The 18,406-nt window shown below is 41.3% G+C and overlaps 1 protein-coding gene across 1 annotated transcript in view; it reads left to right on the forward strand.

The window, feature by feature from the left end:
* Window positions 1-18,406, forward strand: part of Xrcc5 (X-ray repair cross complementing 5) — an 83,944-nt gene that overhangs the window by 10,443 nt on the left and 55,095 nt on the right. Inside the window, exons 6-10 of the mRNA XM_051190434.1 lie at window positions 239-430; window positions 5,903-6,017; window positions 7,257-7,395; window positions 11,014-11,126; window positions 16,645-16,707. Of these exons, the coding sequence (XP_051046391.1) occupies window positions 239-430; window positions 5,903-6,017; window positions 7,257-7,395; window positions 11,014-11,126; window positions 16,645-16,707 (622 nt within the window). The remainder of the gene's footprint in view (window positions 1-238; window positions 431-5,902; window positions 6,018-7,256; window positions 7,396-11,013; window positions 11,127-16,644; window positions 16,708-18,406) is intronic.

Consider the following 18,406-nt stretch of genomic DNA (forward strand, 5'->3'; position numbering starts at 1 on the left):
GCCTTTTCAGTTATTTGGGTGTGTCAGCCAGTTTCCCCTTTTTACCATATCCAAGAAGTGTCAGCTTTTTAAAGCTGAAATACTTCTCAGGTAGCTACATGTCAATTGACAGATAAAATTATGGAGCTGTGTAAGATTGACAGGCAGGCATCTTCCTCATATGTAGTGACAGTCACAGGGTTGGAATCCAGATTTGGAACCCAAACTTACCTTCTTTACTGGTTATCTTTCCTGACAGCCTGCCTTTTCCAATCAGCAAGAACCATGAGGCTGAGGACGGAGGAGATTGTGACTTGGGTTTGGACCACCATGGACCTTCCTTTCCTAAAAAAGGAATTACTGAGCAGCAAAAGGAAGGCATCCACATGGTACAGAGGATGATGGTGTCTTTAGAAGGTGAAGATGGGCTGGAGGAGATTTATTCCTTCAGGTAGGGCATGGAGACACTGGTGGCAACTTTTAATCTTCCCACACGGATTTCTTTTTCAGAGCTCTTCCCGATGCCTTTCTTTTTTCGGAGCCATTCTCGACTTAGCAGTCATTCTTTAATAAGTGTTCTGAATTTTATTAAAGAAGCCACAAGCTCACCCTTAATCTCCCTTTTATTAGTTTGTATGGTTTGCACAGGGTTCTCATTTCCAGATATGTGTCACTGAAGTTTGGGATAGATGCCTTGGAGAAGGAGTAGATTCCATCTCTATTGAGCCACATTTCCTGGGCCACTCTTTTCATGTATTTACAAACCCCTCGTTTTTATTTTTAAGTTCCTTTGTTAGTATGTATTGACTCTTTTGTTTTCATTGTGTCTGTGGCATTCAGGAACATTATGTCTTTTGATCATATTCACTCCCATTACCCTCTTTTGTCCTTGTCCTCCCACTCCTGCTGATCCTTCTCCTTTCCCCGGCATCTCCCTTCTACTTTCATGTCTCTGTCTCTCTTTTTGTGACCCAATGAGGGTACCCATTGAGGACTGTTACTTATAGGCAAATGACCAACTTACTAGTGAAGAAAATGTCTTTATTCTTTACTCCACTAAAAAGAGAATATCTCCCTTCCTGTAGATCTTCAGGGAGGGCTGGAGTGTGCGAGCCCCTCCCCACCCCACGATACAGCGTTGGCAGGCCTGGTCTTGTATGACTGGAAGACAACATTCTCCCTTCCTCTGGCTTTTATGTTTTTTAATGACCCCCTTCTGCAGTGTTCCCTGAGCCTGTCCCATTTAGGGTAGAGCATTCAACAAGCACTTACGCTTAGCACTCTACCAGCTACAGTCTTACCTGTAGTAATTGCCACCTACTACAAAGAGAGATTCCCTGACCAAAGCGGACATAGCACCACCAGTCCACAGCCATAAAACATAAATGTTAAGAAGACAATTTAAAGGGCCTGGAGAGATTGCTCAAAGGGTGCTCCCTGGTCTTCCAGAGAGAGGTCTGAGTTTAGTTCTCAACATCCATGTTGGGCAGCTCACCTGTAACCATCTGAACTCCAGCTCCAGAGATGCCTCTGACCTCTGAGGGCAGGTGCACTCATGTGCATGTACCCAGACACAGATGCAGTCATAGATAAACAACTCTTTAAAAAGACAGCTTGAGGGGGACATCATGTTTATTTAGCAAAATCGTAATAGCTTTTTCACTAGGGTCTATGACCTCCATAGCCATAGGCTCTTGACCAGGTTTCAAGTACTAACCATGGCTTTTCTCCCGTGGAGTTGACTTTAAATTTAAGCATGGAGGGGTTGGTCACCATAATAGTTATGCTACTGTCAAGTCAGTATTACAGTACACAGTGTCCATGCAGTGGACTGAGTAACTCTGTTGAAGTCTGTTTACCCCAGCAGTCTGCATAGACCTTCCAGCATTGGGCAAGCTATGTAGCAGAGCACAAGCTTCACACTCAGCTCTGGCTTCCTTTCTCTGTGTTCTGCAGCCAAAGCGCACGGTACCTTCTGCAATAGTCTTTCCACATAGTTCTGTTGTGCAACAAACAGTAGTGGCAATACCCCTATTGTTTCAGGGGATCTCGGGTTAATTTTACCAATAATTCATAAGGAGGTAACCTGTCCCTGGGATTTTCAGTTAGTAACTTGTGACTTCTGGGACAGCTCTATCACTCACATAAGACAGAGCAGCAGGCTTCCTTATGGTTTAGAAAGATTTAGAAAAAAAATATTTTTGCTTTGTTTATATGAGTGTTTTGCCTGGATATATATACATGGGTCCACATTTGTGCCCATTGCTCACAGAAGTCAGAAGAAGCATTAGATCACCTCGAGCTAGAATTACAAATGATACTAAGCCACCATGTGGGTTCTGTGAATCGAACCAGGGTCTCTGCAAGAGCAGCCAGTATTCGTAATGCCTGAGACATCAACTCTTTAGCCTCCTTACAGCTTTTTCATACATCCTTAATTTGGGTTGACTGTCCCATGTCCTAGCCCCCCATCTCTACTGAAACATTTCCACCTTTACCATTCTTCTTTCCAGTTTCGTATTATATGTTCTGTTATACATGACATGTACACACACACACACACACACAGAATTGAGGCCTCTTTTTACCCCTCTCTCATGGGCCCTTTCTGGTTCCCAGGCTCTGTAAACTCATTTCCTACATAAATATACATATAAAAATGAGAAGCCAGGATCCATCTGTGAGAGAATATATATTATTTATCTTTCATGGCCGGAGTTATCTCACTTAATATATTTTTCAATTCTGTCCATTTTCATGGAGATTTTATAATTTCCTTTTTCTTTAAAGCTGAATAAAATTCTGTTGTGTGTGTGTGTGCTATGTTTTCATTAGCCATTCATAAGTTGATGGACATCTCAGCTGGTTTCTTACCATTGTGAATAAAACAGAAGTAACACGGATGTCCAAGTATCTCCATGGTAGGGTGTAGGGTGTACAGTCCTTTGGGTGGATGCCTAGGAGGGGTGTAGCCACATTGTTCTTATTCTCCACACTGATTTCCATAGTGGCTGTACCAGCAAGAACCATTTTTGATTATGAAAAATGGTGTTATATCTGAGACTGTCAGTGCTCCTTTACTTTTTGATACTAATTTTAGAGAGCATCATGGGAGGGTATAATATGGTTTTTGATTTGAGGCTTCTTTTTTTTTTTTTAACCTTGGGTCACTGGTTCTCAACCTTCCTAATGCTGTGACCCCTTTAATAGAGTTTCTCATGTAGTGGTCACCCCCAGCCACAAAATTATTTTGTTGCTACTTCATAATTTTACTATTGTTATGAATCTGTTATGAATGTAAATATCTGACATGTGCCCCCTGTGAGAGGGTTGTTCGACCCCAAAGGTGTCTTGACCCACAGGTTGAGAATCGCTGCTTTAGATCAGTAAATAGTTTGACCAAGTCCTGTTACAACAAAACCTCTCTCATATATATTTATGAGCCCAAGTTCAAAAATGTAAAGAACTCATAGCCAGTGTTGTTACATGTTGTCATCATGAAGGAAAAGTATCCACCTTGATGTTGGAAAGGCAAATGATTTCTTTTTAAAGAGTGAAATCCCTGAAGTACCATTTAACAATAAAGGAAATTGCTTTATTTATCTGTCCATAGATACTGTGGGAGAGACCATCTCTTATCCGTCTTGTTCTTGGTTATAGTTGGATACACACTTACTTTGAGCAGAGACTCTGGGAAGGTTTTTATTGTATCTACTGTTGTGTGTATGAGGAGTCAAACTTGGCAAAGGTGTCTTTTTGGTAGTTTGCCAAGAAGTCTGGCTTGTGTGGACTCAGAGTATTGGGGCTCATGCTGCCTTTGTGTAGGAAATAACTCCATTCATATGTAGGTACATGAAATTCAGGAGTGGAAACAAAGTTCTCAATTGAAGTAGTCAGCAAAAGTCTGCATCTGCTGTTTTATTCTCAGCTACAATTTTTAAGAATTTCTGGATATCTGTAATTAACAAGAAATATATCATAATTTTGTAAATATGGAAACCCTTGAAATTATTGGCAAAGTGGAATGGAATTGTAATTCCCAAGGGTCACCAAAGGAATTAGTGAGGAATCCTATAAATGAAATATCTTGACATAGTATGTGTTCTTGTCACACTGTGTGCAGATGTGTTGTCTCTCTCTGAACTTTGGGAATACATACCTTAAGGTAATGTGTTATGAGCCAGTATAAATCCACTAATTTTTAAAGTATCTCCTTCTCCCCTAGCAAGCAGATAAATTATTGACTATGCCTGTTGTTTTGTTTGTTTTTGTTTTTTGTTTTCTGAGATAGGGTTTCTTTGTGTTGCTTTGGAGCCTGTCCTTGAACTCAATTTGTAGACCAGTCTATCCTTGAACTCACAGAGATCTGCCTGCCTCTGCATCCCACATGCTGGAATTAAAGGCACGCACCACCAATGCCTGGCCTGATTATGAATGTTTTAATACTTTAAACTACTTGGGGGCTTTTTTTTTTTTTTTTTTTTTTTTTTGTGGTTTTGGAGGCTGTCCTGGCACTAGCTCTTGTAGACCAGGCTGGTTTTGAACTCACAGAAACACCTGCCTCTGCCTCCCAAGTGCTGGGATTAAAGGCATGCACCAACACTGCAGGGCCTATAATGACTGTTCTTATTTAAGTTAATTGTGATTAAGTGGATTTTTTTCAAATTCAGTTTCTCTGATATTGTACATATATGGTCATTGTCCTGGTGATTATAGAAATAAAAACCAAGACTAGAGAGTGAACTTTCAGGCAAAAGTTTTAATTGTAAGGAATAAGGGCTTGAGAAAAAGAGACAGCACTGGCTGTGGGAAATTATTTTTATATAAAAAAAATTAAAAAAAAAATCCCTGGTACAGAATCCCTTACCTCATGTTGTCTTGGATGGACTAATAATGTCTCATGAGACAGATTAGATCTGGTGCAGACATACTCATTCTTCACAAACCTGATGTCTTTGGTTATGGTGAACTTCAAAAGCAGGTATTCAGGCAGGACAACTTGTGCTTGATGTAAGATGGTTGTGAGGACTGGAGTCTGTTGACATCTCTCTGACTCTAACTATGTAGGTCATGTAAGGTAGCTCTCACCAATTGTAGATTCTTTTTTCATCTGTCCCATGGACACCAATCATAAGGGCTGGATTATTAGACCATTAATTCCTTTGCTCTTTATCTTAGTGAATACCACAAATTCTACCTCTCCTATAGTCTTATGTTGTGTTAGATTAGGGACAGATCAAACCAGACTTGAATTTCACCTTTATTTAAATGAAGCATCACTCTTCATTACACTTATCTTCTTCTGGCCCTTCTTACCGTTAAAAAATGTAGTTATCTACTTTGCATAAAGGCCAAACAGACCACTGATTGCTTTATCTCCTGGGTAGTCTTTATGTAACTCTCTGTGTTGTGTGCCTGTAAAACATCGTGTCTTTTATTTAGGGGAATTGGCATTAACTAATGAAGTATGAGCAGTGATGCTGTAGCCTGGTGCCCTTCCTTTGATTCTCCAGAGCCGGGGCTCTCCTCCTCCTGTCTGCTGTTTTCTGGGAGTTGGTGAGCACCTTACATTGTGTGCAGACTCGTAGTGACCATGCCCGTGCTTTTCTCATATCCTCAATGGTGTGCTTGGTTCTCCATAAACGTTGAGAATCACCGGCACAGTTGAGAGAAGTGATTGACCAGGGGAGGGCAGGGCAGTTCCTTTTCTCCTGTCAAGCAAGTGATTCGAGCTCTGCTACCTCCCAAGCCAGCTCACTGTCTCTGGCTCCTTCCCCACCACAGGTGGGGAAAGAAACCCCTGAGGTTTCTTTCTTTATAATCAACAGCAGCTCACTTCTCATTCTAGTAAAATAAGTAAACCATGTAGTCCAAATTAACATTTGAAAATTGTGTCTTTCATTACGTGCTTTCCTTTATTAAGTGAGAGTCTACAGCAGCTGTGTGTCTTTAAGAAGATTGAGAGGCGCTCCATGCCCTGGCCCTGCCAGCTGACCATCGGCCCCAATTTGTCTATACAGATTGTAGCCTATAAATCGGTAGGTAGTAAATGCATATTTTTTTTTTTTTAAAGCACTGTTGCCAGGCAGATAAATACGCTTATGTAAGACGCTGATAATTCATGGGTGAGTTATTCAGTGTATAATTACTGCCTCTGTAGCTGCTCTCCCTTTTGACTTAATCTCCGTTTAGCTTCTCATCTAAAAGGCGTTCGAGGAGAAGTTTGAAGATGTTTATAATGTGGCTTGATTCCCTCCTTGTCTTTTGCTGAGTAGATAATTGATTGTTAGCCAGGAACTCAGGCCTTTGTCTCCTTTTCTTTTAGGAGAGAGACAATGTGCTAGATGAACTTGTCACTGTGTAACATAGCAGGGGTGCCGATAATGCACCAGAGTTATGTGTAGAGGTTTGAAGACATGTCATACCTAATTCTGTTACTAGGGATCCAGTGGTGACAGCATCTGCAGAATGACTCCTTAGTGTCAGATTGTGGGTCACTGCATGCGTTTGTACGTTATAGTCTACTTTCAAAAGTGAGTTGCCTTTGGTGATTATTTAAATTCCAATCTGAGTAGAAATCTGATTTATGCTTCACCAGGAGCTTCTTTGCCTTCTCCCCCTCTTTAAGTATATGCTAAAAATATAATTAAATCTGAGAAGTAAATATACAGACATATTTTTGTATGTTGAAGAACTTAATTCCCAAACACATCGTGAGAACCATGGAGGTAATTTTGAGTTATTTTGGTTTCTGTCAAGGCCAAAGAGTGTGACTAGGGATGAGTATATGTTCTCTCATTTTTCTGTTTACTTTTTTGACTTCTCCCTTTCTTCCTGACTATGGTAAAATGTATGGTCCTTCTTTATTAGGCAATGTGGGGTTTTCTATAGAAAATTAATATGTGACTGTAGATTACCAAAGGAGAAAAGGGGAATATAGAGGCCCTACCCCAGATGATTTGACAGACTTTAATGATCCCTCATGGAAGGTCTCACCCTCTCTGGGGAGTGGATGGGGAATGGGAAGGGGAGGTCTGGGGGGCGGGGTGGAAGGATGGGAGGGAAAGGGAACTGGGATTGATATGTAAAATAAGAAAAAAATATTAAATAAAGAATTTAAAAAAAGGTTATCCCCTTAAAATAAACTAAAATCTACATGATAGGAAAAGAGAGGCTAAATACTGTGCAGCTTGAGTAATCCAGAGAGTATTTTAGATTTTTCTGTCAGTCACATCTTGTCCCTCTTTGTTCTTCCTTTCACTATCATTTGAAAATAGATCGTACCGGAGAGAGTTAAAAAGAGCTGGATGGTTGTGGATGCAAGAACCCTAAAGAAGGAAGATATTAAAAAAGAAACTGTCTATTGCTTAAATGACGATGATGAAACTGAAGTTTCCAAAGAGGACATTATTCAAGGTATGCTAACAAGCATCTGTAATTTTGCCCAACAAAGACTCTCTTCAGGGTGCTGGGAGGCAGCCTGGGCTGTTCACCTGCACATAATTCTTTAGTTACAGAGGTGCAGCTGAGGCAACAGTAGACACTGGTGGGTCCTGTAGGCCAGGGGTCAGGGAGCCTTGGGCAACATGGCTCTTAGGGAAGAGGTTCGTATTTGTTCCTTCCAAATTCAAGTGTTAAGTGACATGACTTAGGACTTGGCTTTATTTTAATGGAGATTCCCTAGCTAGGAGGATGCTTACATAATGAAGGGACTGAATCAGCTTTCTCCTCATTCTTCCAAGTGCCCATTTCAGGTTTTATATCCTACCAGGTATATGTATGTATATGTATATGTATATGTATATGTATATGTATATGTATATGTATGTATGTATATGTATGTATGTATATGGGAAAAGTATTGTGATTGTTGTCATGGTTTATACACACTAGGCTCTTTAAAGTTGTGCTAAATATACTCCAACCAACTGTTGGGTTAAATAGTATGATGTTTAGATGACATCTTTATCCAGAGAACTTGGAAACTAGGTGAGAATATCTGAATATTCAAGAGCTCAAATCCTCATTTGCCAAATGGTGCTTAAGATGGCAGCCGGGTGCTTAGATCAACTTATTACCAGGTAGTGCACGCTTAGTATAGTTTTAATTTCCCAATCCTGGAAAGAAGTGTCACGTATGGCCTCTTTCTTACTGCATGTATTTAAGTGTGAGTGAGTGGGATAGTTTGAAGCTGGTAGTAGATAGAATTATATACAGGATGTAATTAATACTTGACAATATCTATTACTTGTTTGAATATAGTAGTATAGCACAGAATGTGAATTTAGAATTGTAGTTGAGCTGGAGTCACAGTCTCATCATTAGCTGATCCCTCTATCCTAATGTAAGGACTGGCTCTTGGTGGGAGGAGGACCATGAGGGGCACAGGCCAAGCCCAGAGGGATGCTGGTGTGTCTTAAGTGGCAGCCTGTATTTTCTCTCTTCATTGTCACAACCTAATGAAGCAGACACTCTTGCTATTTCTATTTTACACATAAGGCTATCATAGTTCCTTTTCTTATGGCCGTGACAAAATACACGATAAAGCAACATAAGACAAGAAAGGGTTTTATTTTGGCTTGAGGGTTTGCGGGAACAGTCTGTTGGGCAGGAAAGGGATGGTGGCAGGAATGGGAGGTCACTGGCTCAAGTTGCGCCTGCTCTCAGGAAGCTCATTTTTTCCCTTTTGTTCAGTTCTGGACCCCACCCATGAGATAGTGCCACCTGCATTCAGGGTGGGTCTTCCTACCTCAGTTAACCCAGTGTTACAGGTACATCCAGAGGTTTGTCTCCATGGTGATTCCAAATCCCATCCAAGACAATGGAGATTGGGCAGCAGAAGGAGCGAAGTTGAAAGATACTCATTAGCACATGCAAAGCCACACAGCTAGCAGTGCACAGAACTAAACCTAGAGCTGTGCTCCTCCAGGGCTGAGCTCCTCCAGGGCTGTGTTCCTCCGTACTGTTCAGCACTAGGACCAATACAGGGCTTTGAGTAACAGACTCAGAGTTTATGTATGATTTTAAAAGCAAATGGAGCCATACATGGGGACATGTATGCATCTATAGTGTTTAGAGATGTTCTATTACAGAGATTAGTGTGACAGCTGGGTTAGAAATAGGAGGGATGAGAGGTGAGGGGACCAGTTCTTTGAGTTGTTGCAAGAAAGCTCTTATTATCTGGGACAAAAAGATTTTTATGGGGACAGAAATTGAAGGGGAAGTGTTAGACACTGAGTCATATAGAAGTTCCTCTGTTCCCATTTACCCCCTTTCAGTTACCCATCACTTTCCTGTGACCACCTTTGTCTACTCACTAATACTTGGGAGAAACTAGTAGACACATGTGGGCCAAAGATTATGTTTATATGTTAGAGTCTGTTCTGTGCTCTTTGCCTTGTAGAAATGTCATTTGCACTTTAAGTAGAGAAACTAGAAAAGTTTTAATAAGCATTTTAAAGATACTGTTAATTTAAATAAGAAAATGATTGATGACAAGAAAAGGTTAGAAAAATACTTGGTTTAGTGTCTGGGAGATGGCTTGATGAATAAAGGGCATGCTGTGCAAGCATCCCCAGCACCCACATAAAAACCAGGCATGATGCTGGGCATGGTGGCAGGTCTCTGTGAGTCTGAGGTCAGCCTGGTCTACAAAGGAGTTTTAGGACAGCCAGGGCTATTACACAAGATAAGGCAAAAACAACAACAAAATAAACCAGGCATGCACTGGATGTGGTAGCACACATCTTTAATCCCAGCACTCGGGTGACAGAGGCAGGTGGATCTCTGTGAGTTCAAGACCAACCTGGTCTACAGAGCGAGTTCCAGGACAGTCAGAGCTACTCTCAAAAAATAAAAAACAAACAACAACAACAACAACAACAAGAAAAAAGCCAGGCACGGCAGTGTTACCTCTAAGAGTGCTGGAGAGGTGGGCCAGGGGCACTAGCCAGTCCGCCTTGCTGAAACTGCTGAGATGGAGAGCTCCTGGCTCAAAAGTAAGGTAGAGAATGATAGAGGAAGATGTGTGAAGTTGATCTCTACCTACACTCACAAGTGAGCACACACGTGCGTACCCTTCCCCCTACCTGCACACAAGTGACAGGGGAAAAAAAGGAAAAACTCTTGACCATGTGTCATTTGTTTTCCTGTTGACTTTTGTATCGGAATTTTTGAATTTGTTGTCTTCTTTTTAGAAAACACATGCATGAAAACAGAATTTTTATAAATTAAATATATGACCCTGGCAGCCTATTGGGAACAAATAGACCCCAAATCACAGAATCTGCTCTTGGACTCCCACCATGGAGTTCTTGGGTTTTGATGGTTCCTCTTGCAGTCACACTGAAAAGAGCCTGGGTAGGAGCACAGTCTTCCAGAGAGCAGATGCTATAGATCAAGGTTAGGGGTTTGTCTTTATTTTCACTTTGTGTGTGTGTGTTGGGGCATACGAGCCCATATTTCTCCAACATAAGACATTGCAAATAAATACAACCAAACTCCAGTAATAAAATAAATTCAAACATACAAAAGCACAGAACTTGTCAATGGATGCTTTTAAGTAGAGTTTTGGCTTCTATTAGATGGCTGAAGTTTTGTCTGTTTCCAGCATGTGTTTTTGGACATTTTGTTCTGAAGATTTTCGATGGGCTATTTTCTCTGGATCTCTGGATTTCTGAGTAAATGTGCTTTGATTATGTTTACAGCTCAAACTTGTACTGTAGTCAACACGGCTGTCTTTGGAGGATAACTAATGTGCTGTGTTTGCTACAGTCTTCTGGGCTGGGTAATCATTAAGGTAACTAGACTGCAGAAGACACTACTTAAGAATTGTAATTAGATTTTAATAGTCTGTATATGGGGTATGTGGTTTGTTTCTGCCTCTGCTTTACCCCTTTTGATCACAGGGGCAATCATTTGATTCTAGGGAGTAGAAAGCAGAGACCGGCCCTGGAGCGTGTGTATTGTTGATGTATGTAGAGAGCCCATTTCAGGTCCCATATGCCTAACAGATGTTCTGCTCTCCTTCTCCAGGGTTCCGCTATGGAAGCGATATAATTCCCTTTTCTAAAGTGGATGAGGAGCAAATGAAATATAAATCGGAGGGGAAGTGCTTCTCTGTTTTGGGATTCTGTAGATCTTCTCAGGTACAGCAATTATTCTGCAGTTGTGAACAAAGTGCATGCCTTGAGCTTTTGATTGGCTATTTTATTTACAATTCGTACTCATTTCCCATTCAGTCTTCTGAAATGTAGTTTGGGGATGAGTGTTGCCATTTTTTTTTTATTGAAAATTTTAATTTGTGTGTGGGTATGGATGTACATTTCCATGTGAGAGGATGACCTCAGGTGTTCATTCCTTGGGCGCTGCCCAGTGATTTTTTGGAATAGGGTCTTTCAGTGTCCTGGCGCTTGCCAAGTTGGCTTGGCTGGCTGGCCAGTGAGCCCCGGGGATCTGCTATGTCTGCCTCACCTGTGCGAATATTACAAGCACTTGCTGCCACAGCAGGCTTTTAAAAACTATGGCTTCTGGGGATTGAACTCATGTCTTCGTGTTTGCTGTTTAAACTGTCTCCCAGCCCCTTTGTCTTTGATATTTGAAAAAGAAAAACCAAGATGTAGAGGCTTGACATAAATCTGAAGACCACATTCACTAAGCCACTGTCTCACCACCCAGTAATTTGCAGTTGTGTGGCTTACTCAAACTGGTGTGTGTATGGACTCTACCTGGGCTTTGGATATCATTTATCTTTAATATATATCTTTAAAAATTTGCTTTCTATTAATGTGTATGTCTAGTGGCTGCGTGTGGGCACATGCATTGTGAGTGCATGTGCTTGAGGAGGGGAGAGGGGTTAGGTCCCCCTGGAGCTGGAGTTACAGGCAGTTGTGAGCCCCTTGACATGGATGCTGGGAATGAAATCAGTTCCTCTGGAAGGGAGGGATGTGCTCTTAGCCATTCCATCTCTCCAATCCAGGATGTCATTGGTTTATGTTGGACACCTCCTCAGTTTCTGGTGTAGGGTTTTAGGATGTACACCTTACCTGTGAGTCACAGGACTTTTAGGTACCAAAGTGCAGATACACAAAGTAAACACAATGGTAAGTGCTACCGCTTGCCATGCGGTCCCACATACTCTCCAGAGATTCCTAGAGGTCTAGGTTCACTGTTCTTGGGGTTGACTGAAAAATGATGAATCATAGCTAATAAGTATAAATATTACCTATTTAAAAAAATGTTCAAGATAGGGTTTCTCTGTGTAGCACTGACTATCCTGGAACTCACTCTGTAGACCAGGCTGGCCTCCAACTCAGAGATCTACCTGCCTCTGCCTCCTGAGTGCTGGGATCAAAGGTGTGAACCACCACTGCCCAGCAAATATTATCTTTGTATGTGTATGTTGTATGTCTCCCTAGGGATGAAGAGATTTTATTGGAGAACTCATGTGGGAATTATAATGAAAATAAATAGCATCCAGTAGTCTAAATTTGAAATTCTTTGTGTCGCTCTAACACACAAGCCTTATGCATTTTTAGTGTTAGGTTAATTTTTCATAAGTATTTTCAAAACTCATAAGCCAAGGCCTGGAGACATGGCTCAGTAGTTAAGAACATGAACAACTAGGTCTGAGGACCAGAATTTGGTTCCCAGCACCATGACAATTGCCTGTTATTCCAATTCGTGGGTGTCTGGCACCCTCTTCTGATGTCCAGGAGCACCTGCACACACATGGCACACACACACACACACACACACACACACACTTTCTCTCTTTAAAATACAAACAAACTTCCATAAGCCAAAAAGTGGGCAAACTTATTTAAAGTCTCTAAGAATGAGTCAGGCATGATGGCACACGCCTTTATTCCCAGCCCTCCGAAGGCAGAGGTAGGTGGAGCTCTGAGTTTAAGGCTAGCCTGGTTTACAGAGTGAGTTCCAGTATAGCCAGCGCTGTTACTCAGAGAAACCCTGTCTCAAAATGGCAAAACAAACAAACAACTCTAAGAATGACTGAAATGAAATGTACTAAGAATAAATATTTTTTGGAAGTTCAGAGACCCTAACATTTCTTTAAAGTAAAATTATTTACATTGCAAAGTATATGTTAAAATTTATGATTATTAGTGGTAATGCTTATTAATATTGAGTGAAACTAACCTTATTTAGACCAATTTGTAGAAATTGTCTCCCCTCTTAAAAAAACGATCTATTTTTATTTTTTATTTTAAGGTGCAAGAATATTTGGCCTGCATGTTCAGCTGTGTACCATGAGCATGCAGTGGCTGCAGAAGCCAGAAGAGGGTGCTAGATCACTGGAACTGGAGTTAGAGATAGTGAGCTGCCATGCAGGTGCTGGGGATTGAACCTGGGTCCTCTGGAAGAGCAGTCAGTACTCTTAGCTGCTGACCCATCTCTCTAGCCCTCTCCTTTTTTTTGAGACAGGTTTCACAATGTATTCCTGGCTGGCCTCAAGCTCACAGAGATCTGTCTGCTTTTGCCTCCCAGTTGCTGGGATTAGCAATGGGTGTCAGCACATCTGACCAAAACTGCCCTTTCTGCCTGCGTCTAGATGGACAGACAAGCCCTACCCCAAACACCTGCTAGTATAAGTCAGAGCCGCAAACCCTGAAATCACCTGTGCCAGGCTGGAAGTGAGGGCCTAACAAAGAAAAGCAGAGAACAGAGCCAAAAAAATAAAAACACTTTTCTTTTTAAAATACTTTCATTAGCTTCATATTTTACTTTTAAATACTTAAGTGCTTTCTAGGTCAATTTTTAACTTCTAAATCAATCTTATTTTATTGATTTTACTTTTGAAGGAAGAAATTCTTTTATTCAAGTCTGGGTGTAAGAAAGTGGGTAAAGATTGTTCATCTCAAAAAGAGGAATCCTCCTGCTTCCCAAGGCGAAAGAAGGGTCTCACAGGTTTCCTGAGGTAGACGATGGCAGGCCAGGCTTGACAGGGTTAGACATGCTGTTTGATCTTTTTACCCAGCAGCCATGCAGGGTCACACTCAACGTTGTTTTAAAGTTCCATCTCAGACGAGTATCATGAAAATATTATAATTATACCTACTATTCAGTGGATAATTACAGTGTTCCAACATGTAAGCTTTTGATAAAAATTCTTGTTTAGTTATTATTAGCCTCTTAGGCATGTACTATGGTATGCATTTTTTTTTTTTTTAAGATTAGGAAATTGAAAATTAGCCCCATTATGTAACTAGCCCAAGATCTTACAGTGAAATGGGAGTAGACATGCATTTTGAGACTCCAAAGTCTGTGCTACTATTTAGTGGCTCTCTCACCATATGAACTAGCATGCTTTTGAACAGCCCACTGTACATCCCTGCTTTCATGTATTATGTTAACCAGAGGATACGAGGTGGTAAACATGGTGTTTTCCATGGGGCATATGACGAAATGCAGATATGCACCTTTTAACAGACTAGTGATTAACAGTTATCTTAAATAAAATCTCACTGTCTTCAGTGTTCACAAAACACCATTTCTGAATGAATTGTGTGAGAATGGTGGTTGATTGTTTGCTAGCCAAGTATACTACCACTGAGTGTGTGTGTGTGTGTGTGTGTGTGTGTGTGTGTGTGTGTGTGTGTGTGTGTGTGTTCTGTTTACTTTAAAATACTAAGCAGTTTTTCAGTTCTCTTGCCAACTTGTCAGGTGTTCTGGGTATATAATTATAAGAATTTAGTTGTTAGTTTCCCTACAAATTCCTTGCTGTTCTTTGAAAAAGTCATTTAGGTGCATTAGGAAATGATAGCATTAGCTATTAGCTATTTCTTTCTTTTTTTTTTCCGTTTGTTTGTTTGTTTGTTTGTTTTGAGACAGGGTTTCTCAGTATTGCTTTGGAGCCTGTCCTGGAACTAGCTCTGTAGACCAGGTTGGCCACGAACTCAAAGAGATTCTCCTGCCTCTGCCTCCCAAGTGCTGGGACTAAAAGTGTGTGCCCGGCTGCATTAATTGTTTCTTAAGGAATTGTTTTTATGTGGCTGGAGAGATGGCTCAGTGGTAAAGAGCACAGATTGCTCTTCCAGAGGACCTGGGTTTAATTCCTAGCACCTGCATGGCAGCTCACAACTGTCTGTAACTCCAGTTCCAGAGAACCTGGCACCCTCACAATGGCATACATTCAGGCAAAACACCGGTATACATAAAATATAAATATATTCTAAAAGATTTGTTTTATTTTGAATTGTGTATATGTGTGCACCTGTGTGTAGGTATATTCATGTGAATGCAGGTGCCTGTGGAGCCCAGAGGTATTGGATCCCCAGGAGCTGGAGTTGCAGGTGGTTGTGAGACACCTGACAGAGGTGTCTCAGGCACTTGGCAAGAGCAGTGTGTGCTCTTAAGTGCTGAGCCATCTCTACAGCACCCTCATTAACTACTTTAGAATAAATTCCAACAGGGTAAGTAAATCTCTGTGAATATGCTGTATGGAACCTGTAGGGTTATTCTTGTGCACCTTAGAATAGTGGTCTTCCTCTAGGAGATGGCAGCTGAAATGAGAGCTATTTGAATTCCATGGACCTCACACCTCTGAAGCTTAGTGAGCTGCGGTTACAGTAGAATGCTCCTAGTTTCTCAGCTTCAGAGGAAAGAGTGCAGGAGAATGCAGAGAAGAAATGCTGCCCAGGACAGCACACGACACATTTTTCTAAATAAGCTGCAGCTCCACAGTGAGAGATTGATCTTGGTAGATGGGTAGATGGGTGCAGGGGCTGTGATTTCAGGAACTTTAACATTCATTTTCTAGTCAGGTATTGGTAGAGTTCTGTGACCCTTAATGCATTTCAAGAGGGGGCAAGGGCCGGCAGTACATTTTGTTGAACTGGTTCCCCTGCCTCCAGCCTGCTAAGAATTGCCTCTGTGCTTTGCTCTCTTTGCAGTTCAGCAGGGGCTTGTCACTGCTCCTGAGGACTTTATTCCTGAGGTTTTTTGAGACAGTCTTTGTTAATCTGCAATTCCTCCCTTTCCCCTTGCACTGTGCCCCTGCACTCTAAAAGCAGTCCCAGTGAGCACACACTAAGTACCTGTCACTCTGAAATTGCTAATTCACTGTTATGTCTGCCCGGGGTCTAGTGTATAGACCTTCTTTTTCTTTTTATTTTATAAGATGCATTCATGTTTATGTGTCTGAGTATTTTCCTGCATGTACCCATGTGCATCATGTACATGCCTGGTGCCCTTTGTAAGAGCGGCAAGTGCTTTTAGCTGCCGAGCCCTCTCCAGCTCTGAGATTTTTCTTTTGATTCATTCCTACTTTCTGAGTCTTGCCTGAGGTGTCATTGTTTGCATGCCTCTCCTGAAATCCACATGAGCAAGCCCAGTTCCATGTTCTTAGGACACCGTATCACATTGGACTATGATAGAACATTGTATTTAATTCCACATCCATCTAGCCTTCTGAAGGGCCTGGTTATATCCTTTTCACTGCTGTATTTTAGTACACAATGTGTAGAACAATGCAGGGCATAGACTAGGTGCTCATTGAGTTGAGCTTCAAGCACTATATTGTTTCTAGTTGCTATTGGTGTTTATCAGGAAGAACATTTTGAGCAGACATTTTTAGCAATGTGTGACTTTACAGCTGTTTATATTTCTCATTCTGCTTCAAAACCATTTCTGTTCCCTCTCTTGTAGGTCCATAGGAGATTCTTTATGGGGTATCAAGTTCTAAAGGTCTTTGCAGCAAAAGATGATCAGGTGAGTTGGGTGTAGAACTTTGAGATAGTACAAGATCCAACTGTCATTTTAGGAAAGTGGGTTGTTTATGCTCCCTCCAGGCCCCCCCTCCCCTTTATTTTTTGAGACAGGGTTTCTCTGTGTAGTCCTGGCTGTCCTGAAACTCACTTTGTAGGTCAGACTGACCTTGAACTCAGAAATCAGCTTGCCTCTGCCTCCCAGATGCTAGGATTAAAGGTGTGCACCACCACATGTGGCCTGCCTTTGTGTTTTAAGTGGCATGAACAGTCTCAATAGCAGTGGGAAAGTCACCAACCTTTAACTTTGAAAACAAAGAAATGATAAATGAGTTTGTTTTAGCTTGAGCGTAAGACCCGAGGACATAGTCTTGCACAAATAACCTTTCTACAGTTTGACTTAGGCGTATGGATTTCCTGTCAGGTGTTCAGGAGGACTGGGTCAGGTTGACACTCGTCTCTCATGAACACTGAGTGTTTAGGGCAGGTGTGTGAACCTAGAGAGTGGTCCTGACCTGTGATCTGTTTCCTCCTGTCTCGTGTTCCCAAGATTCTGTGTTGTCAGTCTGGTCTCTTCTGGATGACAACTGTGATGACTTTCACATCCTACACTCACGCCTCACTCTTTGTACATATTTTTTCTGAAATATTAAGTCAGCACTCAATATTTCATTGATCTTAGCTGGAAAATTCCAATACAGAATGTGTTTAAGACAGTAAGCAGGCTTCTAAACTCCTAAAATATGTGCATTAGAAATAATGAGTTTAATGTAGAAGATTTGTTTGGGGTGGGAGCAGGTATTGGTGACCTCTTTTTCTCCCCACACCTGGAGCATGACTGGCTGCTTGCCTAGTAGGTGGTCATGTGATTGTTGTCTGAGAACAGTTAAAATTAGGAGAAGATGCTTGGCTTCCACTTTACCGGGTGTGGGTGAGTTCATTGTAACACATGGGTGACTTCACATTTGAGAATTCTAGTTCAAGTTTTCTCCTGAATCAAGCCTTAGAAATTGTATTGGTCTAACCTGGTGTGTATTGTTAGAAACTATGACTTTTTAAGCTTTGGCTGTTTTTCTTTAACACAAAAGAAATTCTGATCACTTCATGAAAACTATTAAGAGTGCAATGAGAAAACGTTCTATTACAGAGCTGTGTTGAGGCTCGTGAACTGTGATTCAAATTTGTCATATAAGTGGCTAATTTCTGTTGGCAAAGTCAAGTGAAGATGTAGGGACAAGTTTCTAAAAAAGCAGCCTGTGTTTGGAATAAGAACTGGGATTGTGCTGGGGCACATGTACATGGGCCTGGTAGCTGGTGTGCTTGAAGAACAGAAGATTTGGGGGTTTTATTAGGACCAGGAAATCTGTTCAGTTATTATGAAAGATACCTCATTGGCACTTTGGTGCTCTAGGGGGTCAGTAAGCCCTGACTGGTATGCTGTGGAAGTTCCTAGGTTATAGCTGGCTGTTGTGTAGTCAGTTACTAATTACAGCTAGATCTAAAGGTAGGGCAAACTGTCTCTGATTGATTCTTTGGGATAATTTGGGGCAGACATTGGTGACCTGGCTGTTTCTTCTTTCCCGTAGTCCTTCGATTTCTATTTTTGTGGATTGTGGTAGATGTGGCTCAATTTTGATTAATGAATTTTTATATATGATAGGGTCATTTTGATTTTTTTTAAAGAAAAGATGCCTTCATTTCCT

Source organism: Phodopus roborovskii, unplaced genomic scaffold (assembly GCF_943737965.1).
Source record: "Phodopus roborovskii unplaced genomic scaffold, PHOROB, whole genome shotgun sequence".
Taxonomy (NCBI): Eukaryota; Metazoa; Chordata; class Mammalia; order Rodentia; family Cricetidae; genus Phodopus; species Phodopus roborovskii.